The 18,648-nt window shown below is 34.2% G+C and overlaps 1 protein-coding gene across 2 annotated transcripts in view; it reads left to right on the plus strand.

Annotated features, from left to right (window-relative positions):
* Positions 1-1,824: 1,824 nt before the first annotated feature.
* The window catches only part of LOC127879714 (ganglioside GM2 activator-like), an 18,541-nt gene continuing 1,717 nt past the window's right edge, over positions 1,825-18,648 (plus strand). The window contains exons 1-3 of one of the 2 annotated variants that reach the window (XM_052426712.1): positions 1,825-2,162; positions 12,130-12,334; positions 14,713-14,893. In XM_052426712.1, the coding sequence (XP_052282672.1) occupies positions 2,039-2,162; positions 12,130-12,334; positions 14,713-14,893 (510 nt within the window). In that variant the 5' untranslated portion in view covers positions 1,825-2,038. The remainder of the gene's footprint in view (positions 2,163-12,129; positions 12,335-14,712; positions 14,894-18,648) is intronic. The other variant, XM_052426713.1, reaches the window with a different exon arrangement.

The following is an 18,648-nucleotide window of genomic DNA, read 5'->3' on the forward strand; positions in this document are numbered from 1 at the left end:
GATGTTGATATATGTGCCTGTAATGTTATTTTTATTCATATTATATATTATTATTCATAATTGTATAATAATAATTATTATTTAATTATTAAGTTTTTACTATTATTATTATAAGTAGTAGTAGTCGTCGTCGTCGGAGTACCCTGTTACCTGGGTCTATCACAGAAACATATCATACCGAATAACAGTATACTTTATATAAGCCCCGATTGCGTCTCATAATCTTACTTGCATCTGAATCAGAAATCTGAGTATTTTTGTTACTTAATCGCAAGCCTTTACCGTTAACTTTAAAAGGGCGTTTAATGTTAATTTATTGATCATTCAATTCAATATTTCAAATTATAATTGGTTTAGCATTATAGGCAAAATAAAACTAATTATTCTAAAGTAGTTCATAGTTATATTTACCTTTTGAATGAGCAAGATAATACTGTTAGGCGTTAACATACTAACAAATATGTATTTGTAATTTTTTATTCGCTTACGTCATGCAAAATGAGCTAAAAGTGTCAATCCTATATTTAAATGTCATCTAAATTTAATAAATCATTTTATGATTATTTGATAATTTCTATTTCATCTAAGGTTACAAGTTTATGTTAAGATATCGCTGCATTCATAAAACAAGTCCTGTAGAGTACAGCTAGATAGAGCGAAAACATCTCCCAACTTTCGACGTGTGTGGTCCGCTTTGAATTCGCAGCGTAACTGAACTATATTTACTGCCGTGTTTATGTTTGTATTGACCAAAATATAAGGCCACCGATTGCTTATTAAACTGTCAATTTTGTTGGACTATACTTTGATTCAGTAACTAAAAACTGCATAAAATATAACTAGATAATGTATTGTTGGTAACTGCACTATATTTGTTTGTACTGTATATTTTTGGTTATTGTGAAATATTCGTGAAGCGATACTTCGCAAGATGTTCGTGATAATATAACGTATAGATGCTATTAAGAAAATCCGTATTAAGTTATTTAAGTGTTTATAACATTCTTTATTGCGTAATAGTAAGAAGCATTAATTGTAACAGATATATGAAAATTATATCAAAAACGCCATAATTTATACAAAACTTGTGAAATGAAATTGCCAATAAGTTAAATTGATCCATGGCCTGGAGAACAAACAATTTGAGTTGTATTAAGGCGCGCGGAGAGACGAGGGATAAATATTCGGATCGTAAGTTAATTTCCTGTTAAATCTGTCAATACTTCTGTGACATCGAGTGCGAAATGAAAGCTGGCTGACGTGTTTGAAGACAATGACACGGACTGTGGTGTTGCCGTGGCCCTGCTGGCGGTTATTGAAAAGTTTAGTATTTTTGTTTGGATAATTGCACACCACTGAATGGTAATTATTCTTTTCGGCTTCTCGATTTTTCACGTTGTCAACTTGTAGAATGGTCAGTCAGAATCGGAAAGTTGGTATAAAAACGAACCGAGAAATGAGTGGAGCGCAAATCTGTCCGTGGCATGTTAGAAAATAATAGTTGACGTTGAACATTGGTAATGAACAGTGTGTGGGGTCCCGAGTCGACACTATACATAAATATTTGCCCCGGTTGTGCTGTATTGCTGTATTGTGAACATTGTATGGACGGAGTTTGGGTGTTCGCACTTCGAGATACTTGTTGAAGATTGTTTTGCTGCGCCGATAAATCCGGGAGCTGAATTCAAAAGTGGACAAGCGTTCGAACATAGTATCGCTGGCGGTTAAGCGAATAATTTTTGGGAATTGAAAAACAATAACAATGAGAACAAGGACGAAGCGCAAACAAGCAGATTATATGGAATATAAAATTAAATTGTTTTGTTTTATGATTTGTTCAGGTCTTAAGAAGACTAATATGACAAATTCTTATTAAAACTCATAATAGTGTTTGTGATATAAGTTTTAAATACGTATATTAATTAATAGTTTACCAAAATATCAAAATAAAATTAAAATGACTTGATAAAAAAAGCATTAATAGATATGAGTTAAATATCGTAATGCTGTTGATGAACCGAGAAAGAAATTGTAAATAATGTCAAAACAGTTGATACTATTTCTGTGGACTTGCATTGTTATCGTGTTGCTTTCCTCTGTGATAAAATGTGGAAAATCAAGACGAAAACGAGAGAAGCCCGGCTTAAAATATTCCGATTGTGGTAAGGAAATAAGTTTATATATTTATAAGGAATATTACGTTGTATTGCAAAATGGTTAATTAAAAATAACTTCCTATGATAGTGTGCATTCATTTTATTATTTTAAATGAAACACTAAGTGCAGTTTTTAAGTAAGAATGCCATTGTAATGTTATTTTAGTGATGGTATTTCAAATAATTCAAAGGTATTAATAATTATAATTTAGTGTGACACAATCTTTGGTTGATACGTGTACGTATGATTTCTTAAACTGCATAGTTCGATGAAGTAGTGGAACAGTATGTTTGTCAGTTGCCTCAATAACGTGAGCACTGTATTTAATTTGGAATATAAAGCAACGCAGATGCAGCAATGTTATCAGCTGTATCATAAATGAGCGACGCGCTGCGAAAATCCGGGCCTAGTGCGTTAAGTGTCGTCCCAGATTTGCCTCAACAGTTCGCAAAGGCTCATTAGTAGAAAAAGGCATTTATGATAATGTTTCAACAAGAAAATAGGAAATATGATTGTATAAACAGGTGCTATTTTAGGAATAGCTGTTAAGTGCTGCAGTTGTAGAAGTATCAATTTATTGTGAATGATAATGTAGAATCGAGATGGTCAAATATGCAGCTACATAAGCATAATCATTATAAACAAAATAAGGTAGTCTACGATATTGTTGCAATCTGTATTGCTAAAATTTTATTAAAAACATAACAAGGTAGTTTACATTAGTGTGGCAATCTTTATTGTTGCACTATTATTATATTGAAACGTAAGAATTTTAATCAGCCTACGAGATTATTTTTTTCACAACATTTTCTCTGCTAAAACAACAATTGTTGTGACGAATTAAAAAAAAACTAAAATTAAATTTGAATTTAGAAAAGTATCATTTTCGGGCTTGAGGTTTTACAATATTTGATGAATGGTGAATTTGATGAATCATATAATGTATCTACTACTTGTTTGTATGCGATATTTAAGAGGCCGGGTATTTTATGAATGTGCGTTGGACTCCAGAGTACAAGTAGGTGAGCGCGATATCAATTTATCTGTGAATGAAGATACCCTGTAGATTGCGAGACAGTGGCACGCGTCGATCCGCTCTTTTACAAGTTAGTTTATTATATCTAAAGGAGTGCTATGGAAATATTTGGTTCAATTGTTTAGATACAAGATACATTGTATGAGATTTATGTAAATGTCAGGCTTTGACACGTTGATGTGGTAAAAACTGTTTTTTGAATGAGTACACTAATCGTTGGTTTGCAACCACGCGGCGAGAATTCAGGTGTTTTTTTTACATATGACGTTTAATTTTTTTGCTTACGCATAATCGTTTAAAAAATTTAGTAAATTTGTTAACTTTTTGAAAGTAAGTTTTTGTTATTTAACCGTTTTTAAATGAACCTATCAATTGTGTCATTCATAGTTTATTCCGTAATGAAATGACAGATGTATGTATATTCGGCAGTTGTTCAAACACAAATCAATATTTAAAAAATAGCAAACTGAGACGTACAAGATCATAAATACATATTAAACAAACGCAAAATCAATGGAACAAGATAATCAATCAGGAAACCTCACTCGATCACAATGCTTTACATCAGAAAACAAGGATATAAAATACGAGTACACGAGACATTGACCCCCAAACGTGTGTGCTGGACTTGAAGATTATCAGAGAAAACTCTTTTAACCCATTTATTCCTAGTGGACTCTTCCATCCTCCTAAATTGGATCAATTTATTTCCATAATTAGGGGTGTCTAGTATATTTATTTCTATATTTAGTATATTTCTTACAGAAATTCCTTTAAGCAAACAGCGCAGACCCTGATGAGACGCCGCATTATGCGGCGTCTCATCTGGGTCTACGCTGTTTGCAAAGGCCTTTTTTCTAAACGCTAGGAATAAATGGGTTAACCTGTATAAAACATCTACCGAACGAACATGTGTGGGCCACACTCGCATCAATCTTTTAGTTTCTTGTCAGAATCAAATTTATCAAATATCATTATTGTTGGAGTAGTTTCGGCAAATAACATTTTATTATTTACTCAAGTATGACATGCTTCTTTCGTACATGCCTAAATTTTCATGAATGAAATCCCATATCACACGCGCTACAACTCTACCACAACAAATCATTAAACCATCGACGAGTGTTTCAACGTTTCTGTTTGCCATTCTTTCGTTAGCAAGTTAACTGTCGAGATAATCTTGCGTTTCGTTTTTCGGGTCAATGACCAATATATATTTAATGAGAGTCAATTTAATTCAATTAATTCGGCAGGATGGAATTTTGACATGTGCGTTTTAAAAAATTGACATGTGTGTCAACACATAATATATCACACGATCGGGGTGGCACCAAGCAAATGGCAACAGTCCACTTCACCCAAATGTCAAACTACACCGAAGGTTGCGCTATTGATTACACGTGTCATAAGGGTTCATTTCGCTCGAGTTTCTGTTAAGCGATATATAAAATACACGTTTGTTTCTAGTGCCTTCCCTGTAATGCACCGATACTTTATCATTGGTAGGTTTGTCAAAACAAAACTTTAATAATTACATCATCGAGTTTTATGTGTAAATTAATGTCTATTTGATTTGGTACCATCCCCGTCTTAACAAATTTTAGAATGATATCAGTAGATTTTGAGAATGCTGTCAGTTTAGAATCTTCAAGTTTTCTATTTGCTAAATAAAAATAATAACAATTATATTAATCTAACGTGTCATTGCTTTTGGCAAAACTGTTGCAAACCTATTATTTGCATATAAGTTTTGCTTCATGAAAATTGAGATACTACGGGTTCACTTGTTTAGCAAAAAACGTAACCAGCTATAGCGCGTAATGCAGATATGGTTATTAAAATATTATTTGATATGGTATGATACCAGTACAGTACAATTTACATGACACCGAAATAAAATAAGCAAGAGAGAGTTATGTAGATCTACTGTCAGTTTTATTTCTTCAAAATTACATGAAAGTAAAAGGTTGCAATGTTTTTTCCGCGCTTAAACGCACACTCTTGTTGCGGATATTAAATAGGCGAAGAATAGTACAAAAAATGAATATTTTGAATTATGTTTAATGGCACTTACAACAAGGCTATTGTCAAGCAATATGGTCCCCTACCGGCTCCACTATTGTCAGAAATTCAACCATTTTCAGACTTTTTTTTGGTTTCCATAGCAACCACAATTTTTGACGGAGGAACAAAATAAAATGACGTGCATAATGTCCACATTGCCATCTATTCATGTTGCAAGTTTCATGAAAATATATTAAGAACTTTTAAAGTTATCGCAGGATCCAGAAAACCATCATTTTCAGCAGTATTTCTAGTCTATTTGTTGCCATAGCAACCAGAATTTTTGACGTAGGAACAAAATGAAATGACGTGCATAATGTCAATATTGCCATCTATCCATGTTTCAAGTTTCATGAAAAAATATTAAGAACTTTTAAAGTTATCGCAGGATCAAGAAAAGTGTCACAGACAGACAGACAGACAGACAGACAGACAGTCTCACAGACTCACAGACGCACAGAGCGCAAACCAAAGGTCCCCTCCGGTGAAACCGGTAGGGGACAATAAGCTCGCGATGATGCATTTAACATCAGGCATGTAACTGCAGACGGTATGAACAGTAGACGAAAATGCAACCAACGGTCGAGCCACTCTTAATCGTGTATAAATACCATGTTTGAATTTTAACTTATTTACTTTCAACAAATTATATTTCAAGAAAGGCCTAATAATATTTGAGTCTCGCTCTGGGAAACGGTATTTGACGCATGTGCGGTAAGTGTCGTCCGAGACTAGCCTGTGCAGTCCGTTTTATTTGGATAACAGACTTCCTTTCAACAAAAATACAATAATAGCGGACAGCACAGACTTATCTCCGACGACATGCTACGCGCATGCATTAAGCCCCGTTTTCTCAGGCCGCGGCTCATATACCAAGTTCAAGTCAGGTGTCGATGTTGATTTGCTACAAAACAATATTAACTTTTCGGCCGACTTGCGTTGAACAAAGCGAATACACCGTGCAAGATCATGTGACGATTTGTAACACAGCGCTTAATTGCAAACACTCAGCAGTCAGTTATCGATGAAGTTGATTGTCATTTTCAGACATATGAATGAATCACATACAACGCCAATATATTGAAGCTTAACTTTGTTATTGTAATATGAGTGAAAATGGGTCGTATGTCATATGCGGCAAGAATAGCCTTCATCAGACCTTCCTTTGTAATCGCACAGTCTGGTCACTGGCTACATTGTCCGCTGAAGAGACCGCGAAACTTCGCAAATGCGCAGGCTGGTCTCGAGCTACGCTGGTCGCGTGTGCATTAGGCCCAGTTTCGATCACGCGGCTAAAGATCCACCATTTACATGGATGCACCATCTACCACTGACCCGCAGTATCTCGTTATTTTATTCGGCTCATCTCTCACTTCCTGAAAAAAACAGAACACAATTTGGATTTAAATTTAAATCTTTTGTCGAGTTATAACCTTTGGCAAAACTTCGATGATTGTGATTTTAAGTAAAGTTGTTGTTTAGCATCATAGATAAACAAATCACACATCCAAACCAAAGAATTTGTAAAACATGCATATACTCAAAACTTAAAAGCATATGCCCTCCTTCATTTTACGCATTCTTAAATAGACCTAGGGTTAAATATCGCCGCAAAACCGTTTCATACTCGAAGAAAGCAAGTGAGAACGTAAGAGAGTTTATCAAGTACTATTTACATCTTTTCCAAACGATCCGTGGTGAACCAAAGTGTAAACTTGACGGCGAGTACCTATATTTCCAAGGTACAAATAAAGGTGAATGAAATAAGATTCAAGCGAGTTTGTACGAATGTCGCTTCAAATAAATAACGAATATATAGGATCTGGCACGAGTTGTCATATCATACCATATTTTATTAAACGAGTTCAGGAATTTTGTTAGTAGCGAGCACTAACGAATTTCCTGGACGAGTTTAATAAAATATGGTATGATATGACAACGAGTGTCAGATCTTTTTTATCACATGCTTTTAAATGAGCAAATTAAATAAATATTTACGCAAACATAATGATTAATCCCGAATGTTGTTTACATTTCGTGACGTCATTTGACGTTGCAACGTCATTTCAGCAAAATAACAAAATGCGATTGGTCAATAAACGAAAACTAAGCCCATGAAAACGCTTAAAAATGTTGTATTACACATGTGTAATAAAAAAATATGTAATGGTTGTATTACATGGGAAACAGGGTATAGCATGTGATAAAATATATTTCGTTGTACATTTATAATTTTCGAATAATTTATTATTTTGTTATCATATTATTATAAAATATAATATAAACATTAAATGTCAAGTAACCGAATTTTCTATTGCTAAATACATACTGCATTTACACAAAACGAAGATACCGTTAAAGACACAATGGGTAACTGGTTTTTCTCGGAGTATTAACCGGGAATAATACAATCTCGTCAATTTGCCATGGATGAAAAGATGTAACTTGGCATATCGAATATTAAATATCTCATAAAATGATGTTTTCACAAAAACGCATATCTAATTGCTTAACCAGTGTCTTTTTCATTTCTCTCAGCGCCTCATGCCAACAATATTTTAACATTCCACAGTAACGCTCAATTTCTGCTTCACTGAACGCATTCGACCAGCTTCCGAGCGCTATTTGGCGCACACAGATGTGCCACACTCGTCTTAAAACGTGTGGAAAGAAAAATTGCTACAATGTGGCCAATGTTTACAAGACACCACTATAAATCAGGCTACCTGTTAAATACGTGCGCCTGTTTTCTGCTCCGGAGGCCTAGCTGAACGCCTTTGAAACACCTGGTGTACCAGGAACCACTGTCAAACGTTCGCATGCTTCTATAGTATCAACGTATCTGGCTTATTTATGAACGTGTTGTGATTGGAAACGCAGAGAAACAGTGTTCCGTGTTGCGATTACGGCTGCTGTCATTCAGGTGGTTGCCGTTCTCAGGGTGTCAACGGATAAAGCGGCCTCCAGAGCCAACATGGCACACACACCAGGCGGCCTCAGTAGCATGTGTGGCCATGGAACACCGTCCGATCTTGGATGGGCTTCCAATAATGTTGTCGGCGGGAATCCTGCGATTGGCCCTGGGGCTAGAAATGGTTTCATCAAGAAACACGACGTTTTATTACCGGGTTCATAATTTACACCAATTTTCATTCTGCGATTGGCACGGTATACTGCATTTTTTTTCTCATATGTAATAACTCAAAAATGTTACACAGAATTACCCGACCAAATGGGTCATATGTCAATTAGTGAAACAAATTAGGCAAAAAAACTGTTTGCCTTTGCTGAATTATTGAATGTGTGCAATACCTTCTTATCCTTACCGAAAATGGAATATAGCAGATTTAAAATTAAGCGAAGTTAGTCCAGAATTAAGCAATTATATAACGCTTTACATACAATCCGAACAATTAATGATTTTAAATAACTATCTTGTTGTATTTTTTTGGTAGAAAAGTCAACAGCATTTGATGTTTTTATTCATACAGAGTGAATGACCCAATAAGTCATGTATAATGTCAGAGACTATGTGTGTTATGTCAGATACTAAATGTGGGGTCGACTCGCCGGTCTTGTTTAAGATAAGTAATTGTGTGCCTGTCACAACAAAAATGTCAGTGTCAGTGTCGCAGTCAGGAAAAATATGCTAGGTCATTTGTTGACTTCTGAAGACGGTTTAAGTAGTTTCGATTGTGTTTTGGAAGGAAATGTCACGTTTCAGCTCATTATATTGTGGACAATATTTTGATTTCATACGATTTTCGTATCAAACTGTGTTACCTTTTTAATATATAATAACTTTATTATTTTACGAAAGGGACATAAGACATATCCTTTTCATGATTAAATATATATCATGAAATATCACCAAAAATAAAGTATAATATAGTATACATAATAATAATAATAATAATAATAATAATAATAATAATAATAATAATAATAATAATAATAATAATAATAATAAGTAGTAGTAGTAGTAGTAGTAGTAGTAGTAGTAGTAGTAGTAGTAGTAGTAGTAGTAGTAGTAGTAGTAGTAGTAGTAGTAGTAGAAGTAGTAGTAGTAGTAGTGGTAGTAGTAGTAGTAGTATAATAATATCAATAATAATATTAATGTAAATGACATCAACACAAATATTTAAAAAGAAAAGATCCGTATGATCATAATAATAACAATATTTATGATCACCATCATCATAGTATTTAACAATTACCTTTGACACATCGACAGACAACAATAAATAAATGCAAACACAGAAATATTTAAATACCGGTACATAACATATTATAATGCATGATGTTAATTAATAAACGTGAACATAAATTACCATTTTAAAAAACCTTCATAAACAATCGTTTTTGAAACATCGACGGACAGCAAGCAAAATAATATGCAATCACATTCAGACATATTAAATTGAAAACGCTTTTGTTTCGTATTACCTTGATAAATAAACATGAAGTGATAATGGTCATATTCAAAAACGTATATTCCCAAATTTAACAAGAGGTTATTTACAGACAACTAATTACACTTTAATTGTATTTACAATCACATATTCTCATCGCTATATTGAATATCTCGTAATATCAGCGGAAATGTCATATCATTATTTTTATACGTATCAAACAAAGATAATTTGTCTGTCATAACACCCCAGTTCTAATCATCGACGTCACATCGCAACCGACGCTTGAAAACAAACTTATGCTGGTTTAAATCGTTGTACTACACGACATTTTTTAATATTGTGTATCGCAGGCATGAAGGTGGTGCGATATGAAATACACTAAATTAATATTCCATCAAGTAAGAATCACCACAAACTCCATGATTCACGATAAATGCACTAGATAACAGTCAGAGCCAGGCGATATATTATAATACAATCTATTCCAAATTTTGATAACAGAAGGTCCTTAATATCATATAAGGTGCCACCGTGATTGTTTGAAAACTATTTAGGATGCTTAATGTGTTTCGTTGGGCAAAACGGAGGCCAAAATCATAATTAATGTTTTAATAAGTTCGCAAAAAGTGCTCCACACATCCTTCAAATCTTGTTTTTGTAGAGGTTCTATCTCCGGTAATAGGTCTGCTGTAGATACCATCGGCTATTATCGTTTAAAACTCATCAAAGAAGTCCAGTCGCACTGAGTGTTGGAAAATAATGCGTTCTATTCAATGGGGTAACAATGCGTTTATCGAATGCATAAGATATTGGCACATAATTTCAATTTCACACGACGCTATTTGGCGGACACATTCAAATATTTGTTCTTCAACAACTATTGCATCGTCTGATCGTGTTTATTTTTGCTCCGTTTATAATACACTATGACGGTTTTGAATTGGAGTTGACAATTGATACTTTCATTAAATTCTAAGATACAATTTCAGACTACTTCCAATTGTTATTCGAAATGTTTGTTTGCATTGGGATCTTGAGTCAATCAGCGCTTGAATGCGAAATCACGTTGATGTTTGTCTACTGTTCTCTCCAGTGGCGCAAGCTGATCCGCTTAACGCTAATTTAGAGCAGAGAGCGTTAGACCTCCCATGTGAAATGGCACATTTTATTTATGAAACGCTCGTTTGGCGATTGTACTATCGTTTGATATAATTATTATAATGTTCTGATCGCGCGATAATGCAAGATGCTTCCTCATTATTCGACTATCTCGTGTCTTAAATGGGCAATAACTGACATACGCGAGAGATAACAATTACTTTTCTCTTCTTAACGGCGGGTAGTTATTCTTACCTGCTAGGCGAGACCAAGAAAGAAGTCATTTCGACAAGTTGCTATTTAACCATCACAGGTGTTCGGATTTCGCTGCCTTTAACCCATTTATGCCTAGTAGACTCTCCCATCCTTCTAAATTGGATCAATTTATTTCCAAAATTATGGATGTCTAGTGTATTTATTTCTATATTTAGAATACTTTTCAGAGAAATTCCTTTAAGCAATCAGCGCAGTACCAGATGAGACGCCGCATCATGCGGCGTCGCATCTGGGTCTTCGTTGTTTGCCATGGCTTTTTTCTAGACGCTAGGCATAAATGGGTTAAAATAGCAATTGTATATACTGTTCAGTTGTGGCAAAAGGTGTTTTATTATTAATGCTACTTGTAAAAAAAAATCAACCAATGCTTCTTAGTAACTGTAATAATAAGTGTTTGTTGTGCGGTTTATAAATGTTTATTATTGCACACTCATATATATCAGAATATCGACCAAGCTTCGAAAAAGTAAACATTAAATAAGGGATGTTCGTTCTTATAAGTTGTTAAAATATATTTAATTATTGTACAATTGGGTAGTATGTTAAAAGTTGCAGTTCTAGGATTTTCATTCATTACATTCGGTACATCAGTCAATACTTATTACGTTGAGTCTAGTGAATAGTGATAGTGATGTCTCGCAACAGCGATCGATGATCTGCTATCACCTCTAGGTTGGTTTCAGTTCTATAACCATAATGTAAAAGGCTATAACTTTAATAATACATTTATTACAATGCTATTTCTAGGCCACAAATTGCTGACCTGCATAATGTAATATTCAATTCTCTCACAACGATAAAAAAATGAGAATTTCTTATATTGGCACGGGTTTTAATATCATAAATTTAAAAGTGTCCATTTATTGATGTAATATATTATTATGTTCATAAATCAACAGACGTCACCGGGTTTTGTTTCGGATATTTTTACGAACAAGTTTTTACACGTTACACGTACATTTTACGCTGCTTCACTAAAATTTATTCATTTTTGTTTTGCGAAAATCACTAAGTATCTTGTTGTTGTTTTTTAGATTATCGGTAAGACGGTCCATTAAACGTTGTTCTTTATTTTCTACACAGGCACAGAGCCTGGCAGGCCTCTGCGGTTCTTCGAAGTGAAAGCCAACCCCGTTCCCATAGTTACGCCTGGAACGTTGTATGTCTCATTCCGCGGTAACATCACACGTGACCTTCCACGGGACATCTCGTTCGAGATCGGTCTCACCAAATATTTAATCGGTATACCATTCCCATTGCCATGTTTCGACAGCAGCCTCGGATCATGGTAAGTTTTTTTTTTAAACTTAAGTTTTCGTATTTTTCGCTGGTTGCCATTTCAAGACTTGAGGCGCTATTGCAAATACCTCGTTTTGTCGCCGCAAAAATGGATTCACTTATTTTAAATAATATTTTTCTTGATATGGCGTATGATAAAATATTTAAACAACGTGTCATAAATTGGTCTGTTTATTCTTGCTCGAGGAGCATTGAATATATTTAATAAAATAATGATGATATATTTATTTATTGGACAACTGACAATACTTCTATGATATTACATCAAGTAAGTGTATGACAACCGAGCAAAAATTAAATATTTCCAACGATAACCGTACTCACAAAATACCCCATTGTTTATTATTCCAAATAAACCATTCATATTTATTAAAGTCTTAGAAGGCTATTAAAACCAGGGGACTTCTGACGCAGTCTGAAAAACTATATAATTATAATCTCTAATGGATTCTGTGTATATAATTTATTTATATCAAACTCTCATAATAAATATTCAAAGAACTTGTTTCTCGTCGCAAAGAAATATAATTGGATTAAGTTAGTCGATGGCTATACGCATTTTTGTGCAGTATTAGTACTAAATCCAGATGACATGAGCCCATATTTTCTAAAATTTAAATTTGGCATTAAAATTGAATTAAGGCCTCGCTCCAATTTCGCTTACGTCACCTCTCCTTGACCCAATACTTCGCTTACGTCACCTCTCCTTAACACTATACTTCGCTTACGTCACCTCTCCTTGACCCAATACGATTTTAGTTAGTTCTTACAATTTGACAAAATGCTTCACGACATAGGTGACTAAAGTGTTGCAAGTGACATGACTTAATAATGAAACACCTAGGTAATCGTCCGAATGGTCAACTGGTTCGTCTTACAACAGCCATAACAGCTGACATATGTAACCAGTTAGTACTTCATTAATTGTCTCACATCTCCCTGTGTGGTCCGTTTAATGTCTTATTAAGTTAGGTGAAATGCGTGAATTATTGTGTTGGTCATTGTAAATAAACACATCGATGACTCTTGTGGGCTTATCACTTAAGTAATTATTCAGCTAGAAGTATTATCAATGTCTTAATACTATAATTGACATATCACATCCAGTGAATGAATAAATGAATAATCATCATCGAGTATTTACAGAGACTTAGCATATTACATGTTTATTTATACCATGTGTCAATGTCAGTTGGTTATAGAGTTGGTTATTGAATATTTACTCAATCGTTTGTTCTGTGTGTAAATATATGTTCTTAATATAAACTAAGATCGTCCATTTGTAGTGATAACAAGTAACAATTTAATACAAAAAATAAATGTATTGAAATTTGTCTTAATAATAGCGTATATTTCAATACAAATGTGCTCAAACATGCCGTAAAACAAAAACAACTTAATACTTTTCGACATGTTCATAATTGTTATACATTTTATTATGTTAAAGCGCCGAACACACGTTCCTGCATGTACGTATACGTATAAAATAACCAAACAAAATTAGTACATGTATATAAGTATTTTGCAAATATGGCTCTTCGTGGACAAAGTGTACGTTCAGTCCTTTTAAATAGCATTACTTACAAAATGTGCGATAACGTAATAATATGTTCCTACCGTGAACCAAACAGACAAGCGAGTTAAATACAATTGGTATGAAAACAAGTCAGAAACAAAGCATCGGAATACCATAACCATGAACTAATTCATTTTTAATGAACCGTCTTATGATTAAAGCCAAATAACAGGTGTAAAACACAACAAATGATGTATACATTCCGAAAATTTATTGACCTGTATTAAAATATGCGAACATTTTCATCATGACACCATTCATTTGAACGTACAAGAAGTGCACCAGTATTTCATTCAGATTATGTTTAGATATATACATAAAGGGCTTATCAGCCTTCCTTGCATATAATATAATATATATGGAATATATGGTTGGTGACTTTTGATGACATGTGATATTCAACGAATGTAATGCTGCGTAGGAAAATGTGAAGTTTGTAGAGATATGTAATTGTTCAAAGTGGGTGTGACTAACGGATTATTTAGCATCCCAGAGAAGCATGATAATCTCAAATGTAGGCGGGGTTAAATTTTGGCATCGGTCAGGAAGATAATAATTTAGTTAAAAAATGTTATCGTTGAACCGTATGATAAACTCAAAATCAAAATATTTCGTCAGCGTCTTCAATGCAATGTGCACTAATGGTATTAAAAACTGGTATGTTAGTTTGGAGTTTAAATACTTTAAAGTTACGTTATGTTTTCAAACAACACGTGCCAATAATGCATATATTGTATATTGATAGCCGAATGGTTTATCAGCACAATGTTACTTTTCAATTTATATTCCAGCATGTACTACAACATATGTGATAACCTGCAGAAGTATGAAGTAATGGGGTGCCCAAAGACTCTCAAACAGTACGGCGTCCAGTGTAGCTGCCCTTTCAAGGCCGGCGAGATTAACGTGAAGAACTTGCCGCTTAATATTCCCAAAGTGCGAGGGTTTGCACAGGCTTTTATTCGTGTAAGAGTAAGCTATGCTTCTGTTGTTTATACCTTTCTTTGGTGATCTGATCTCAGCTTTCTTGAATTATATTTTTCTAGATTTACCTTTTAACGATACTTACCTTCACTTAGCCTCGTCGATCAGCTATCGCTGTGTAAAATAAATTATTGCTGAATTCTTGAATGTGAGAAAGTTTTTCGGCGTAGTTGTCTTACCCAGCTTTTCACCTTTGCTGACCTTTGTAAGCGTCCAATCAAATTGAATATAATTTTCCCGCCGTTAGCCCCGAACCTTTGAAATAGAAATAGAAAGCGTGCAATCTACAAACATTTTTTCACATTTACCTTTATATGTTATTCACTTGACATTCTATGGTTGGAAAGTAAAGGGTGTGAAAAGGGATACTACAGTGCGTTTTGCAACGATGTTACGTGCGTGCTCAGCATGAAACAGTTTTATCTTAAATTACAAGGCTTGAGAGATAGAACGGTTTCACACTCAACTCTCGACATCAATACAGTTTCTGTGTTCCCCTTTATGTCTAGAAGAATGTCAGCGCCAGAGCATTTGTCCTTAAAGGCTGTGTTCTCATATTTATTAATTACCGCAACATTGCATTGTGTGCACTCGTATATTTTAGATCATTTAAGTATTGTTGTTCAATAACCTATTACGCCTTGACGAACATATTTTAAATTGCTTTCGGAATTGAACGTTAATCATAAACAAGCCGTCGTTCCAGCAGTGGAATCGTTACCTCACTTTAACAGGGTGCGGACTAAACAGGGTTTACACACGGGCTGGACAGAATGTAACCGTTAAGAACTTGATTTTTGCAAATATCTCAAGTTATTGAAATATATTTGCAAAACTCTTAAGTACATATAAGACAGTTTTTGTTGCAGTTTGTGCCGATATCTTAAAGAGACCTTTTCACAGATTTTCGCATGTATTGAATTTTGTCATTAAATCCTTTATATTGATAAATGTAAACATTGGATCTAAAAAGCTGCAATAAAAAACAAATTAAAAAAAGAAAAAAGCAGAACACTCAACTGGACTCGAATCACTGACCCCTGGAGTAAAATTATATCGCTCAGACCACTCGGCCATCCGTGCTCATACAATGAGTGGTGTATTTTATACTTTATATAAGCAATCTTCGTAGTATAACAAAATATAACGCCCACAACAGATCTCCCCAAATTATTTATAAAAAAATCAGGTTTTGAAATCGTCAAAAGAAATTGGATGATTTAGAGCATGGTAAATGTTCAGTGTTACTGTTTCCTCAATACTATCATAACTACAACGAAAATTGCAAACCTGAAACACATGTTTTTTTATTTTGTCAATTTACCAAAACGTGACGTGAAGCATAATCGTGCAGTTTTAATGGAACACAGGCTTATTAAATCAAGTAATTCTGATATATTTCACATTGCCATATGCAGCATACAAATCTGTCTTTTATGCGCTAGTTGAAATTCTGAAGAAAAATTATTTTAAAAAGTTATTTGGAAAAAAGCAGCACTTATCGGCTTGTTTACATCCATAAACGTGGGACCCCCAACAAAGGCACCTGATCCTGCACCCTGTTAATGCATTGCTTTCCAACCCACAATGTATGAAGGTCTGTTGGCGGTCAGTAACAGAATCGTTATATAATGCTCTCGCGTTAAAGCCGCACACCTTGAAATGAAGTACATGTTTATCAATAGATATAGATGCAATTTGAAAGTGTGCAAAATTGTCATTAAATCTAAAGCCTAGTTAGCAAGTAATTTATTTTTTATTTTAATTTTAAAACAGAAAGTAGGATTTCTAGACGTATACGTCGATTTCGACAAACGCGATAATTTTTTAATTTAAAAGCGCAAAAAGACGGATTTCTACCTTGTAACCACCAGATAACTTTTAATTGAGATAGATAAAATTAAATCTATAGCCTAGGTAGCAAGTAATTGATTATTTTTCAAACGGTACCGCTTTTAAAACCGAAAGTAGGATTTCTAGACGTATACGTCGATTTCGACAAACGCGATTATTTTTAAAGCGAAAAGAGACATATTTCTACCTTGTTACCACCATATATATATTCTAGTTGGCATAGATAAAATATGTTTATTATTTATACTTAAATTTACTATGTCATGTATTTCATTTCAAGGTGTGTGGCTTTAACTAGATGAACTTGAAGTTTATTTTGACCAGAAAGATATTATTCGGCGATATAATTATAGTATGTCAATCATTGATTGTTAATGTGTTTTCAACAATTACATGATAAGAACCAGTTTTGATTAATTTAATTATAAATGTTCCACCATATAGACCAATTTACTAAGCATGAGCGATATGATTCCAGATACATTATATGTTATACAGGTGTATTATTAACATTCGAATCAAATAACAATGCCCGATAAACCCCTAAAAACGCTCGTATAAATAGTTCAAATATGTACGGATAATTCGTGTGTTTCCGGCTGACACATACAGTATGCTTTCATTTATTTTCATTCTTCCTGTGTTTTTCAACTCTTTAACTATAGATATCTGATCAATAATATATAATAAAGCAAAATAAACCACGAAATCTGGCGCAACACCCCGTAATTGATTTACCTGTGATGCAGCTATGAACTGCGCACAAACTCATTCGCTATCTTTGATCTCGTAGATATAACTTTTGATCGTTCATCAACACCCACCAATATAAACGCCGTATATACATTTTTTAAAGATATTTCGTGTGTTTAGCTTATAATAACTTTATTTGCTGCAAACATTTTGTTGTTATTGATGATATTGGGGTGCTTTCAAGACTCGCGGAACACTGGGTTGTATTCGAATGAGTAAAGTACTTTATGAATGTGTTTTGACATTAGATGTAGATGGAATAAACTTTCATCATATTGGCCGCTCTCTGAGAAAACGGGCCTTAATGCATGTTCGTAAAACGACGTTTCAGATTAGCATGTGAAGTTCGCACATGAAAATCTTGCACGAATCTTTCAGCTAAGACAGGATATTCATGAAGAAAAGACTTACTTTAACGAAAAATTCTATAGACGCGGATAGTGTCGACTCCGATAAGCCTTTTCGGACTGCACTTTGTAATCTGGGACGACACTTTAAACACGTGCATTAAGCCCGGTTTCCTAGAGACCGGTTCAAATATAATTGCTTACCAACCTTAATACATCCCTTATATTTGGAATGTTATTAATTTATTGAACATTTAATTCGGCGATCATGAAAAGTTTGTTAATTTTACCAATTCAATAAGTTACTTCGATATTACAGGATCATTTAATTTGGAAATGTATATGTGTATGTATAAGACATTGTTTTACCCCACTTTCTAGTTCGTAAGCTGTTCATGAAAACAAGCTTGCCTCTCCACACGCCCGCAAAATCGAATTGATATATCGAAAGAAATAATTACCGAATCGTTTCTTTATGCTGTGACGATAGTGTTGACGTTATCCTTGCAGGATCAAAAATTGTCGCGCGTCAAATTATCTAGGTGGTTGATCACTTTACCGTCGATTTAATTGGTATAAAAGCATTAACAGGCGAACCCGTCATTTCAAAAATTGACAAAAACAGCTTTCAGTGGAGCAGAAAGGAGGCAAGACCTTCGATTTAAAGGTCTAAACGCTATATGGTATAGGCGGGTGTAAAGTAACCACTTCTTATAAGCCTTATAACTCGATTGTAATCGGACGAGAAGGGATGAGAGAGGGAGAGCGCTGGTGACAATTTTGACATTG

This window comes from Dreissena polymorpha, chromosome 4 (assembly GCF_020536995.1).
Source record: "Dreissena polymorpha isolate Duluth1 chromosome 4, UMN_Dpol_1.0, whole genome shotgun sequence".
Lineage (NCBI taxonomy): Eukaryota > Metazoa > Mollusca > Bivalvia > Myida > Dreissenidae > Dreissena > Dreissena polymorpha.